The sequence below is a fragment of the Limanda limanda genome, chromosome 13 (genome assembly GCF_963576545.1).
Source record: "Limanda limanda chromosome 13, fLimLim1.1, whole genome shotgun sequence".
NCBI classification, from domain to species: Eukaryota; Metazoa; Chordata; class Actinopteri; order Pleuronectiformes; family Pleuronectidae; genus Limanda; species Limanda limanda.
In genome coordinates, this window is record NC_083648.1 from 23,440,319 (window position 1) to 23,454,885 (window position 14,567).

General features: G+C 40.2%; 1 protein-coding gene across 2 annotated transcripts; it reads right to left on the bottom strand.

The window, feature by feature from the left end:
• Nucleotides 1-2,570: 2,570 nt before the first annotated feature.
• On the bottom strand, nucleotides 2,571-14,243 carry LOC133018421 (ribonuclease inhibitor-like). Of its 2 annotated transcripts, XM_061084782.1 has the most exons (14): nucleotides 14,092-14,243; nucleotides 13,664-13,818; nucleotides 12,457-12,624; nucleotides 11,750-11,923; nucleotides 11,220-11,393; nucleotides 10,685-10,858; nucleotides 10,146-10,319; nucleotides 9,616-9,789; nucleotides 9,086-9,259; nucleotides 8,551-8,724; nucleotides 8,012-8,185; nucleotides 7,477-7,650; nucleotides 6,964-7,137; nucleotides 2,571-4,497 (listed from the first exon to the last, which is right to left on the bottom strand). In XM_061084782.1, the coding sequence occupies exons 2-14, from the start codon at nucleotides 13,777-13,779 to the stop codon at nucleotides 4,485-4,487; spliced, it is 2,037 nt and encodes a 678-aa protein (XP_060940765.1). In that variant the 5' UTR covers nucleotides 13,780-13,818; nucleotides 14,092-14,243; the 3' UTR covers nucleotides 2,571-4,484. The 2 variants fall into 2 exon arrangements, with proteins under 2 accessions (XP_060940765.1, XP_060940767.1); XM_061084784.1 differs by lacking the exon at nucleotides 8,551-8,724.
• Nucleotides 14,244-14,567: the final 324 nt, after the last annotated feature.

Here is a 14,567-nt window from a genome sequence, read left to right on the forward strand (position 1 = left end):
TCTGCTTCTTTAGACCAGGTCTGTGTTGTTTAAATAAAACATCACAATGTATTTTGTTTCTAGTTGGATGATTTGTGCAAAAAAAGTAGAAATTGGATTTATAAAAGAAGTGAGTCAAATGGAAGTTAAACAGGTAAAATAATGTCCAATAGACTGCATGAATGTTATTATTCTTAGATATTTTATCCACTCTTTGCTTTTCTGCCTATGAAATATGTATATGCAAATAAATACAATATACAAGGTCTTACAGTAAAGTGTTCCCACTCTTTCATACTTTACTCTGTGGGGAAACCATAAAAGACCCATTTAAAAATCTTCATGATTAAATATTAATACTTGGCCCTTATTTGCAAACTATTTAAATGTTTGTATTTTGGCTCATTAGCTTTTAAAGGAACAGGCACTCAAAACAGGTCACTCTGAGGAGGGCTGTTTTAGACAGGGTAAAATGGGTGCTGTTTTATTTGATCCTTGTGGTATTTTGACCAATACATGTTACAGACATTTCATTAAGACCCCAAGGAACCATATCAACTATTGTTAAAATGGGCATAATATATCCCCTTTAAAGCTGTTTAATTTTTGAATGCATGCAGAAGGACATCATAAGCTAGACCGAGGGCATGGATTATTAAATTAAGGCCACATATTTTTTATTTTCTTCCCCTGATACTAGGGGGGCTCCGTAGTCCAGTGTTAAAGCAGGGAATTCGAATTTTCAGGTGTGGCACAGTACAAACACTGTGACCTTCTAGGTGCAGTCTCAGCCTTATACTGCTCCCTACTGCTCATTCACTAAAATGACAGGTCACAGTACAACAGGCCCCAAGTGTTGTCATTTGGATGTGAAGTAGATTCTTACTCACAACAGGAAACATACTTCATAGATGGGAGTAACCAGGCTACCAGAAGAGCAGCCAGATTAAATATTTGTGGCGTGGTGGCAGCTACCAGTAGAATGCGTTAGGGTGACACCCCAACACTCCCAACATGAGAAGTACTAAAGAGCCCGTCATTGGAAAAAACTGAAAAGGAAATATTTGGGGGGGCTTGGACCCCCACAGCAGGAGTAGAGTTTCAAATTCGAAATGAAACGAAAGTTTTTTAAAGAATTGCCAGTAAACCAAGATCAAATACGGCTCACACAAATAAAAAATGCTTCCATTTCATTTTCCTGTTTAATCAACTTTCTTTTTGAGATTTTATCCACCAAACTCCAGAAATTTACATCTGGATCAAAAAGCAGCTGCCTGGAGGAAGGTATTGTGTCTATTTCTCTGGAGGCTGATACCATATTAAATTATGGTCTGATAGAATTGGATTGCGGGGAAGTACTGTTAGATGTTCAATTTTAAGACCGTATGATAATACAAGGTCAAGTGTGTGGTTACAACAATGAGTAGGATGGTGTACACACTGACTAAAACCAATTGAGTCTTGTATTGAAATAAATGCTACGCTTAGGCTATCTTTATTATTGTTAACATGAATATTAGAGTCACTAACAATAATAATTGTATCTGTCTTTAGGACTGGGTTTGATAAAACTCAGGGAATTCTGTTAGAAATTCAGTATAAGCCCCAGGAGCACGGTAAACTACAGCAAGTATGATTGGCTTTTGGTGTTTCTTCGATTGGTGTTGAAGACTAAGAACAAGACATAAAAATGAGTTGTAGCTCAGTTTAGGTTTAGGATTAATTGATAGACTGGAGTTAAAAATAGCAGCAACTCCACCTCCTCGTCCGAGTTCTCTTGGAATGTGTGAATTTATATGACTGGGGGGAGTAGATTCATTTAGGCTGACATATTCATCAGGGTGCAGCCACGGCTCAGTGAGGGAGAATAGATCAAAGTTGTGATCTGAGACTAGTTCATTAACTAAAATAGCCTTTGATGACAGTGATCTTATGTCTAAAAGACCACATTTATTTTTTCGCTCTGTTATTGTTTGATTTAAATCATATAATCAGACAGACACAATCTCTATGGGTTTGTGGTTGTGTGACTGATCCAGAGGGAGCGCAGAGAAGTGTTGAGCACTGCAGCTCTGCTTCCTGGTCCCAACTCTGGGTTGTCATTTAATAGACTAGGTAATATTCCTAGAAAAGAGAGATGCCCCATCCCAGGATGAACGGCATCTCTCCTAACAAGACCAGGTTACCTCCAAAAACTTAAAAGGAGTTACGTATTATATGCAGGACAGATGCTAATTAAAGGTGAATACAATTTCAATGAAATCATGAGTAATTATTGTTCCACAAGTAAAGTGATGTTGAGATTTTAATGAACTCACTGTTTGATTTGCAACATTTCATCTGCTCATATATTGAATTTTCTTTGGCACATTTAATTATGTTGTGTGTTACTCTCGGTTGTAATGTTTTGGATTTCACAAACACTCCATCTTGAGATTATGAAATGTGTTAAGAAATATGGTAGATCATTATTTTAATGTTTTTAATGAATCAGTGTTGATTCAGGCTGATGAAATGTTTGATGTAATGCTTAAACTAATGTGATGGAAATTCATCCTGAGATTGGAAATAATGAAATTCCCAGACTGATGTTACCTTTGATGCTTTTTAATAGATAGCTCTGCAGAGGTTACAAATAAGCACGGGTGCTCAAAATGGAACTGGCGGCAAGTTCACAAAAGCCAGACTTATACAAAGAGGCGTTTCATAAAACAATATGAAAAAAGACAAGCCAGAACTAATACAAAGAGGCGCTTCATCAAACCGCATATGAAAAGAAGACATTAAATCATCATGTGCGTCGATCTGCTGTAGCAACCTCCCTGTTTGTCAACGTCACAGCAGTGAGACACCTGGTCAGTTGAATTTTCCCTTACACTAACCCAGTGGTTCTGATTCACATTACTTTCAGGAATTTCTGATGTGCAAATAAAAAAGAATAGTGCAATAACTTTGGTTAAATTCAACTTAATTTAAGTACTTTCGGTGACATTTATCACTACATTCCTCCATCGGTCTGTACTTTTTCAAAAATAGAAAAAAAATGTATTAAATTATAATCACTTTGTTACAACGATGATAAAGCTCAACCAAAAAGAACACATGCATGTGAGTGGTGTGTAATGTTTCTAAGTGTCTTCTTAATTTGTTGGGTCTCATACTGTCAGCTGCCAGAGTTTTAGACTTAAAATACACACTGGTCTCCTCATGTCCTCCTTCATTCACTGTGAACCCAAGAGCAAGACAGGTTTCATCAAACTTTCTTTTCAATTTGGTGTTTGAACACTGTCTCTTGTTTGTCACTGACCGGCTGCTTCACGGGAACGAGCTCTGATCTCACTGTGTGTCTCTCTGAGCGAATGAGTGGGGCCTGTGTGTGTGTGTGTGCTGTCTGGGGGCAAACGCGCACACACACACACGCATTCGCCCGCACAATACTGTACAGGGAGCCGCTGCAGAGCCGCAGGTTGCTGACCCCTGGCTACGGCGAAAGAACGATTTATTTACTGTTCCAACGTTAAAGAGATGCCGACGTCATAACATTAGTTACGCCTCACATTTCCCCCTCCCGGTCGCGCGCCCCACCTGTAATGCCTATGCGCCCCACCAGTGGGGCACATAGGCATTACACGCCACACAGTTTGAGAATCACTGCACTAACCTAAAATTAAACCTGGCCTAAGACAAAAAGACAAAACTCTTATTTTAAACTCAAAGTTATTTATATGTGTTTCAATTTGTGACGTGAAACCAGGAATTTTAAGTTCATAAACCAACATATACAAAGAATTGGGTTATACCCACATGGAAATTGTGGAGGTGAGGGGGCTAGGAGAGCACCCTCACCTGCACCACAGAGGATCAATCAGGGCAGTTGAGAGCTGTTAGCTGATTGGTCCTCACGTTTAAAAGGCAGCGGGGGAACTGAGAGACTCAGACACTGGAGAGAATCCCAGACACTCTCTGAGAGATGCCCGGACGAAGCTGGAAAGCAAGTCTGCTTTGTGTGTGATTAAGTTTATGTGTGGTGATAATAAAGTATGTCAAAAAGCAACACTTCCGTCTCTGGCTGTGTGTGGGAGGGACCCGTGGCAAGGGCAACTGCCACAGAGATATACTGAGGGACAAAGGTGGAAAATAATAAGGCAAATTTAAATACACTATATGTGACTCTTTATAGAGTGTTTATCTATTCTGCTTGGTGTTGTGTCATTTCAATAAACATATTCTTCATGTGAATAAACACAATTGGGGAAAGATTTAGGGGCAAGAAGGGTCCTGGTTTGAATCCGGTTCAGATGGGGTCTTCCTGTGTGGAGATGGCACGTTCTCCCCGTGTTTTAAACAGGTGCTCCGGCTTCATCTCATAAACACATGCAGATTAGGGGTTGTGTAAATTGGAGACCGCACACAAGCTGCTGCTGCTTCAGCCTCTGTGGATCATCAGGACACAGCTCAGTCTCCGTCCACACACACTGTCCTCTTCACATTCACCTTCACAAAGATCACAAGCTCCATCTGTTGAGAGAAGAAGACATCATCGTTTACAGAGACTCACTTCTGAGAGGTGGATTTACTGCTGTTACAGGTGAAGCCATGTTTCACTGTGTGTTGATGAACATCTGCTTCTGACAAACTGTGAACAGATGAGACAGATGGACCTCAGCAGAGGTTCTGGTTTGTATAAAGAGCTCCTGGTTACCATAGTGATGATGAGAGCCACTGATGTGCAGGCTTCAGTCACACTGATCTCAGAGCTGTGACAAAGATCCAACTGATCAGTGTGATGGAAGTTTTCTGGAAGCTGGTGAAAGGAGAACTCTGGCAGCAGCTGAAGTCTCATGAAGGAGAATTTAATGTAGACTTGATGCATGAAGGAGACCAGAAGATGGAACAATATACAAACGCTTACAGAGTATCATGATCAATTGTCACCCATAAGTCTAAACATGAATCCCAAAGCATCCCAGTATATCTCCCTCACCTTGCGTCACGTTTACGTCCAGCCACTAGCAAAACAAGTGGAGTCGGTGCTTCTCTGTCTGGGCATCTGAATTAGATATTAAAGTACATGAGCGTAGATCCTACAATGCACTGCTAGTTGGCCCTTGATCTCTAACCTGACCTTGGGTACTGCTTAGAGAGAAGGGAGTATCTGTGGAATGCCTCGGGCTGTACTCTTCATGGTGAACAGATTTACTGTATGAGGATGGTCAACAATTCCTCAACAATCAGTTATTCACTGATGAAGTGAGAGAACAAACTGTCTCAGATCAGATGCAGAAGACACCGTCTTCATCCTGTGAGGCTGTCAGCTGTGGTCCAGCTTCATTTCTTGTTCACATGAAAACAACAACAACTGTCGTCTTCACATCAACTCAATCAAATGATCACAAGCAGCTTCTGGCTCGTCTGATTGGCCAAGTGTTCTCTCTCTTTGTTTCTATCCAATCCTAACGTCTGTTATCATTCTCCTCTCACAGCTTCACTGAGGAAACACTGAGGCCTGAACTACGAACCCACATAACATATCCAGGAGATCTTTCTGAGATCCAGCTCAACTTGACCTAACAAACACAGTCAGGCTAAGTGGTCTCATGACGCTGGTTATCAACTCCTTTAGGTAATTCAGGTTTTCCTCAACAAGATCTGAGCATGTCCACATAAAGGGGCGGAGTTAACTGTGTATGACCAATCACAGACATGGACAGTTTGACTGACAGCAGAGCCTCATATTTCACAACGAAGATCAAACTGTTCTATAATAAAAAACAGAGGAGAACAAACACATGATACAGAATAAAAGAAACTCAGTCACATTTGCTAAATGCAGGAAGAACAGCTGATAAAATATCTGTGATTGTGTCAATGTGTAAGTTACAGCGCCCCTTGGTGGCCTTTGGTAGAAAATAAATTCCATGACCACGATATAATAACGTGTTTGAATGAGATAAATAACTTAGTGCCACGAGAGCTGACTATGAGGACACACAATGTCTCACTGACTCTGAGGACACGCACTGTCTCACTGACTCTTAGGACACACACTGTCTCATTGACTCTTAGGACACACACTGTCTTACTGATTCTGAGGACACACACTGTCTCACTGACTCTGAGGACACACACTGTCTCACTGACTCTGAAGATACACACTGACTCTGAGGACACACACAGTGGTGGAAACCTCTGACACCACTACTCAATCAAAATAGATGGACCTATTTTCAGGAAGCTGACTGAGTGCATTTGGTGTTTTGGTTACAGGATGAGTCTGGGTGAGTGAGAGATCAACTTAACCAACCAGACGTTGATTTAAACTTCCCTTATCCTTCTCTTTAAGGAGAGTTTGCACCACACATCAGTGTAGAGTAAAGGCCGGCGCATGCTTCTGCGTTTTCATGGACACGCAAGCGCAAAAGCCCTTGCGTACCCCTTCTTGCGTGCTTGCGTGCGTCGCCCAATTTTTCTGACTATGGACCAAATAGAAGAGCGTTTGGCAGAAGAGATCCGAAAGTATGACCACTTAAAACCCGTCACTGACTGGCGGATTTGTCCGCCAGAAAAAGGCTATGAGAAGCAGCAGTGACGATGGTAAATAAACAGACGACTGCCACACACAAAAAACTTTACTTCGCCTAGTGTTCTGGCTGTGAATTGCTTTGCAACACAGGCACAACCCTTGGAGAACCATAATTACAAACAAGTCCGTCGACACAGCTGCGTGAAAAGCCGCAGCCGCAGTTGCAGAAGCATGCACCGGCCTTCATTGTGTCCAGGGGGCGGAGCTTTTATACGGGTTGATCTCCAACTTAACCTGGAGCAGGTTTGCCGTTAATCATAAGTTACCATGGTGATTAACCCCGTTAAGAAGTGGACGAACCCTGCTTGGTAGCAGAGACCCTGGACCTGTGCTGTGATACTGACTATGTTTAGTAAAATACTGATGAAAGCAGCGTGGACTGACTCCAACCATCTACTGACCTCACAGTCTCCAGTCGACAGCCTGAACTCTGCTTTAGATCAAGCAGCTCCTTCACTGCTGAGTCCTGAAGGTTGTAGTTAGTCAGACCCAGTTCTCTCAGATGAGAGGGGTTTGACCTCAGAGCTGAAGCCAGAGAAGAACAGCTGATCTCTGACAGTCTGCAGCTCTCCAACCTGAATAAAGAATACAACTTATTGTAAATTAAACGGAGTTCATGTGTGAAAATAACAAATAAACATTCATGTCACAGAGACTCATAACATGGATGATAAATATGAAATCAGACAAGTTGGACTTAAAACCAGTCCAGATTCAGTAAAAATATATTAGTAGCTGAACATTTATTTTCAAAATATTTAAAATGTCAATCTCAGACAAAAAATGTCAATCAATGAATGGATTCAAGTTATGTATGAAGAGGAATTTTGTAAAATTCAAATTAAAGGAGATAAATTGTGTATAAATGCTATGTTATTGATATGAGATATACAAAAGTCAATCAGTGAACTGGCCTCAGAGTCTCCAGTCGACAGTCTGGACTTTCCAATCCAGAACACAGCAGCTCCACTCCTGAATCCTGCAGGTTGTTGTCCCTCAGATCCAGTTCTCTCAGATGAGAGGGGTTTGACCTCAGAGCTGAAGCCAGATGTAAACAGCTGATATATTCAAGTCTGCAGCTCTCCAACCTGAATAAAGAATACAACTTAACTGTAAATAAAACCGAGTTCATGCGTGAAAATAACAAACACATTTTCATGTCACTCAGACTCATAACATGGAAGATAAAAAGAAATCAGACATGTTGGACTAAAAACGAGTCCTGATCAGTACAATATATTATTAAGATCAGGTCTCTGTCCTGCACATCAGTTTAGGAAATCCAGTACCTAAACTCAGCTAAATATTTAAAATGTCACAAATTAATTATTGAATGGATCATATTATGTATAAAGAGGAATTATGTTAAATTTGAATTAAAGGAGATAAATTGTGTATAAATGCTGTGTTAAGGATATGAGATATACAAAAGTCAGTCAGTGAACTGGCCTCAGAGTCTCCAGTCTACAGTCTGGACTTTCCAGTCCAGAACACAGCAGCTCCACTCCTGAATCCTGCAGGTTGTTGTCCCTCAGATCCAGTTCTCTCAGATGAGAGAGGTTTGACCTCAGAGCTGAAGCCAGATGTAAACAGCTGATATATTCAAGTCTGCAGCTCTCCAACCTGAATAAAGAATACAACTTAACTGTAAATTAAACCGAGTTCATGCGTGAAAAAAACATACAAATATTCATGTCACTCAGACACATAACATGGAAGATAAAAAAGAAATCAGACATGTTGGACTAAAAACAAGTCCTGATTCAGTAAAAATATATTATTTAGACCAGGTCTCTGTCCTGCACATCCGTTTAGGAAATTCAGTACCTAAACTCAGCTGAATATTTAAAATGTCACAAATTAATTAATGAATGGATTCATATTGTGTATGAAGAGGAATTATGCTAAATTAGAATTAAAGGAGATAAATTGTGTATAAATGCTGTGTTATAGATATGAGATCTACAAAAGTCAGTCATTGAACTGGCCTCAGAGTCTCCAGTCTCCAGTCTGGACTTTCCAGTCCAGAACACAGCAGCTCCACTCCTGAATCCTGCAGGTTGTTGTCCCTCAGATCCAGTTCTCTCAGATGAGAGGGGTTTGATCTCAGAGCTGAAGCCAGATGTAAACAGCTGATATATTCCAGTCTGCAGCTCTTCAACCTGAATAAAGAACACAACTTAACTGTAAATTGAACTGAGTTCATGCTTGAAAACAACAAACAAATATGCATGTCACTCAGACTCATAACATGGAAGATAAAACATAAATCAGACATGTTTGACTAAAACAGGTCCTGATCAGTAAAAATATATTATTTAGACCAGGTCTCTGTCCTGCACATCAGTTTAGGAAATCCAGAAGCTAAACTCAGCTGAATTTTTAAAATGTCACAAATTAATTATTGAATGGATCATTTTATGTAAGAAGAGCAATTATGTTAAATTCAAATTAAGGAGATAAATTGTGTATGAATGCTGTGTTATAGATATGAGATCTACAAAAGTCAGTCATTGAACTGGCCTCAGAGTCTCCAGTCGACAGTCTGGACTTTCCAGTCCAGAACACAGCAGCTCCACTCCTGATTCCTGCAGGTTGTTGTCCCTCAGATCCAGTTCTCTCAGATGAGAGGGGTTTGAGCTCAGAGCTGAAGCCAGATGTACACAGCTGATCTGTTCAAGTCTGCAGCTCTCCAACCTGAATAAAGAATACAACTTAACTGTAAACTAAACCGAGTTCATGCATGAAAATAACAAACAAATATTCATGTCACTCAGACTCATAACATGGAAGATAAAAAATAAATCAGACATGTTTGACTAAAACAAGTCCTCATTCAGTAAAAATATATTATTTGGACCCGGTCTCTGTCCTGCACATCAGTTTAGGAAATCCAGAACCTTAACTCAGCTCAAAATGTCACAAATTAATTAATGAATGGATTCATATTATGTATGAAGAGGAATTATGTTAAATTCGAATTAAGGAGATAAATTGTGTATGAATGCTGTGTTATAGATATGAGATCTACAAAAGTCAGTCAGTGAACTGGCCTCAGAGTCTCCAGTCTACAGTCTGGACTTTCCAGTCCATAACACAGCAGCTCCACTCCTGAATCCTGCAGGTTGTTGTTCCTCAGATCCAGTTCTCTCAGATGAGAGGGGTTTGACCTCAGAGCTGAAGCCAGATGTACACAGCTGATATGTTCAAGTCTGCAGCTCTCCAACCTGAATAAAGAATACAACTTAACTGTAAATTAAACCGAGTTCATGCGTGAAAATAACGAACAAATATTCACGTCACTCAGACTCATAACATGGAAGATAAAAAAGAAATCCGACATGTTTGACTAAAACGAGTCCTGATTCAGTAAAAATATATTATTTAGACCATGTCTCTGTCCTGCACATCAGTTTAGGAAATCCAGAACCTTAACTCAGCTGAAAATGTCACAAATTAATTAATGAATGGATTCATATTATGTATGAAGAGGAATTATGTTAAATTCGAATTAAGGAGATAAATTGTGTATAAATGCTCTGTTATAGATATGAGATCTACAAAAGTCAGTCAGTGAACTGGCCTCAGAGTCTCCAGTCTACAGTTTGGACTTTCCAGTCCAGAACACAGCAGCTCCACTCCTGATTCGTGCAGGTAGTTGTCCCTCAGATCCAGTTCTCTCAGATGAGAGGGGTTTGAGCTCAGAGCTGAAGCCAGATGTACACAGCTGATCCCTGACAGTCTACAGCTCTCCAACCTGAATAAAGAATACAACTTAACTGTAAATTAAACCGAGTTCATGCGTGAAAAAAACATACAAATATTCATGTCACTCAGACACATAACATGGAAGATAAAAAAGAAATCAGACATGTTGGACTAAAAACAAGTCCTGATTCAGTAAAAATATATTATTTAGACCAGGTCTCTGTCCTGCACATCCGTTTAGGAAATTCAGTACCTAAACTCAGCTGAATATTTAAAATGTCACAAATTAATTAATGAATGGATTCATATTGTGTATGAAGAGGAATTATGCTAAATTAGAATTAAAGGAGATAAATTGTGTATAAATGCTGTGTTATAGATATGAGATCTACAAAAGTCAGTCATTGAACTGGCCTCAGAGTCTCCAGTCTACAGTCTGGACTTTCCAGTCCAGAACACAGCAGCTCCACTCCTGAATCCTGCAGGTTGTTGTCCCTCAGATCCAGTTCTCTCAGATGAGAGGGGTTTGATCTCAGAGCTGAAGCCAGATGTAAACAGCTGATATATTCCAGTCTGCAGCTCTTCAACCTGAATAAAGAACACAACTTAACTGTAAATTGAACTGAGTTCATGCTTGAAAATAACAAACAAATATGCATGTCACTCAGACTCATAACATGGAAGATAAAACATAAATCAGACATGTTTGACTAAAACAGGTCCTGATCAGTAAAAATATATTATTTAGACCAGGTCTCTGTCCTGCACATCAGTTTAGGAAATCCAGAAGCTAAACTCAGCTGAATTTTTAAAATGTCACAAATTAATTATTGAATGGATCATTTTATGTAAGAAGAGCAATTATGTTAAATTCAAATTAAGGAGATAAATTGTGTATGAATGCTGTGTTATAGATATGAGATCTACAAAAGTCAGTCATTGAACTGGCCTCAGAGTCTCCAGTCGACAGTCTGGACTTTCCAGTCCAGAACACAGCAGCTCCACTCCTGATTCCTGCAGGTTGTTGTCCCTCAGATCCAGTTCTCTCAGATGAGAGGGGTTTGAGCTCAGAGCTGAAGCCAGATGTACACAGCTGATCTGTTCAAGTCTGCAGCTCTCCAACCTGAATAAAGAATACAACTTAACTGTAAACTAAACCGAGTTCATGCATGAAAATAACAAACAAATATTCATGTCACTCAGACTCATAACATGGAAGATAAAAAATAAATCAGACATGTTTGACTAAAACAAGTCCTCATTCAGTAAAAATATATTATTTGGACCCGGTCTCTGTCCTGCACATCAGTTTAGGAAATCCAGAACCTTAACTCAGCTCAAAATGTCACAAATTAATTAATGAATGGATTCATATTATGTATGAAGAGGAATTATGTTAAATTCGAATTAAGGAGATAAATTGTGTATGAATGCTGTGTTATAGATATGAGATCTACAAAAGTCAGTCAGTGAACTGGCCTCAGAGTCTCCAGTCTACAGTCTGGACTTTCCAGTCCAGAACACAGCAGCTCCACTCCTGAATCCTGCAGGTTGTTGTTCCTCAGATCCAGTTCTCTCAGATGAGAGGGGTTTGACCTCAGAGCTGAAGCCAGAGAAGAACAGCTGATCCCAGACAGTCTGCATTTCCACAACCTGGTTAAAGAAATATGAATATTAAAATGTGTCCTCCTGTTGTTGTGGATCGTCATCATGTCAACACAGACTCTCAACATACTGCTGACCTCAGTCCAGTCTGTGATCTGATGATAAACATCAGATCAGACATGTTGGACCATTGTCTAATTTATCACCTTCTTCTCTGTGTGTTTGGTCACTGAGCAGGTTTGTGTAATTAAACACTGTTTAAAGTAGAGATGGCTCCTGACAGTCACTTCATGTTTGTTTCTAACTTATCAACTGTCCAACGTGTCTCAATAAGAAGTCTCACTTTGAAAACTTGAATAGGACAAGTGCTCGGCCTACATGTTATTTACTGACACTTTCCTAGTGATCAGGAGCAGGTGAGTGCAGGTGAATGGAGTTGGGCTGATGAGGTGGACGTGACTGACAGGCTGGGTGAGTGACAGATGGCTGACGGACAGCGAGCAGAGCAGAACTGTGACAATTCAAATAAATAATGACTGAATGAGAAAGAAAGCAGGAAGAGTGAACAAGGATTTAAGGACCTTAGAGTCTCCAGTCGACAGTTTGGACTCTCCAGTCCAGAACACAGCAGCTCCACTCCTGAATCCTGCAAGCTGTTGAGATCCAGTTCTCTCAGATGTGAGGGGTCTGACTTCAGAGCTGAGGCCACAACTTCACAATGAGTCTCTGAGAGTCCACAACCAATGAGTCTGTAATTAAAGAAAATATCAAATCTGTTAGAATAAGGGGGACTCGCACTGCACTGGTTGGTGGTGGCGTACAAACGCAGGGTGGTCATTCTAGTTTGACAAGAAAGAAGAATAAACAATATTTCCTGCTTCTTCAGTTTAAAGCAGGGGTAGGCAACCTTTACTTTCGAAAGAGCCATTTTCAATCATCAATCAAATTTTATTTGTATAGCCCATATTCACAAATCACAATTCGTCTCATAGGGCTTTAACATTGTGAGACATCCTGTGTCCTTAACCCTCAACAAGAGTAAGGAAAAAATACTAAAAAACATTTTAACAGGGTAAAAATACGTAGAAACCTCAGAGCCACATGTGAGGGATCCCTCTCCCAGGACTGACAGAAGTGCAATAGATGTCAAGTGTAGGAAAACATCATCAAGATAAAGGTTTTAGCAGCAATGATGAGGGTAAACATTTTGAAGGATAACTTCAATACTATATGTCAAGCAGTCCTGCTGCAATCATAGTCTCTGGTCAGCAGCCAGCAAGATCATGATCCAGCATCAAGATGGGATCCACTATAGTCCACAGTCATTGTCCACTGCTGCTTATTAGGTTCCATCATCAGCCGTCGCCTCGGTCGTGGTCCACCACCATCCGATGCCAACGCGACAAAGGATCCGCCATTACCACTACGATCAGCCCGCACTACATAGAATCCACAACACTGGATCCACCACCGCGACCTCCGACAAGTGATCCACAAATCGCCCCCTCTTCCCCCAAATTAAATCTGTCTGGAGCCGCAAAACATTTTTGATAACACAGGTTAAAAAGTAATATATATTTATACAATATATATATAAAATCTACAGTTTGTTGCATTCATTAAATTATAGAGCGACAATAAAAAAATGCTGACATTTTATTGCTATTTTTACCTGTTACAAAAAAGGAAAACACCAAACTCTTATAATTTAATAAATGCAAAGAGAGGGGGCAAAATGTCTCTTTCCATAGTAAAAGTTGCCTACCCCTGGTCTAGCAGGTCTCTTACTTTGTGTTTGAGGGTCCAGGTTTAGTACTGACAGGAAGTCCTTTTGACTGGTCACTCTTCAGAGACACCCAGCTGAACACTGCAGACTCTGCTCTGTCCTCCGGATGACCACTCATCTTCAGTCTGAGAGGAAAAACACTGACCCTGACTGTGAGCTGAAAACACACACACAATGAAGGCAGGCACGTAAATTCAGTGTTTCTTCAAATATAGCAGAGTCAATGCTCCTACAAGGTTTCACTGTTGTCACGGTAACCTGAGACAGTTGTAGGTTTAATGTGTTGGAGTCAGCAGATCAGACTGTTATGTCAAACTGTTGATTGACAGACAGACCCGGAATCTTCTTCTCTCTGAAGTCCACGAATAGAAAACTGACTGTGACGGTAAAATAATATGAATGAATAATATAAATGTTGCTGAATACTCACCAGCCTCAGACTTCACGTTTCCTCTCTCTGCTCCTTGTAGTTAGAATTAAGTCTGAACCTCTAGTCTATGGTCTGAACGCTTTCACTTTCTGATCCTGCAGTTACTGGAAATCACATGACTCTGTGTGTGCGCGTGTGTGTGCGTGTGTTTGCCCGAGCAGCCGGGAGATGGCCGGGAGCGCCCGGAACGGGAACGGCAATGGAGTACTCGAAGTTAGAGGAAGAACACATGTGAGCCTACGTCCGGTTTTCAAAATAAACTGTTGACATGGAGCTTTAACAAAATGCATATTTGAAAAATCCATTTATTGGATTATATTCACAAGAAGTATATATCATCTTACCTGTGTCATTTTTATGAACAGCATTTTGACTATCAATTAAAAGATTTTACAAAATAAAAGATACACATTTTCAGCTTCAAGTAGCTGATTTCCTGATATTTTAAAGTACTTTAAAAAGACTTCGCTCAATAA

Coding starts and splice junctions, on each gene's coding strand:
- LOC133018421 (XM_061084782.1), bottom strand. CDS start 13,779: ATGAGTGGTCATCCGGAGGACAGAGCAGAGTCTGCAGTGTTCAGCTGG. Junction 11,924..12,456: donor TGTCGACTGGAGACTCTAAG/GTCCTTAAATCC, acceptor TTCTTTAACCAG/GTTGTGGAAATGCAGACTGT. Junction 10,320..10,684: donor TGTAGACTGGAGACTCTGAG/GCCAGTTCAATG, acceptor TTCTTTATTCAG/GTTGGAGAGCTGTAGACTGT.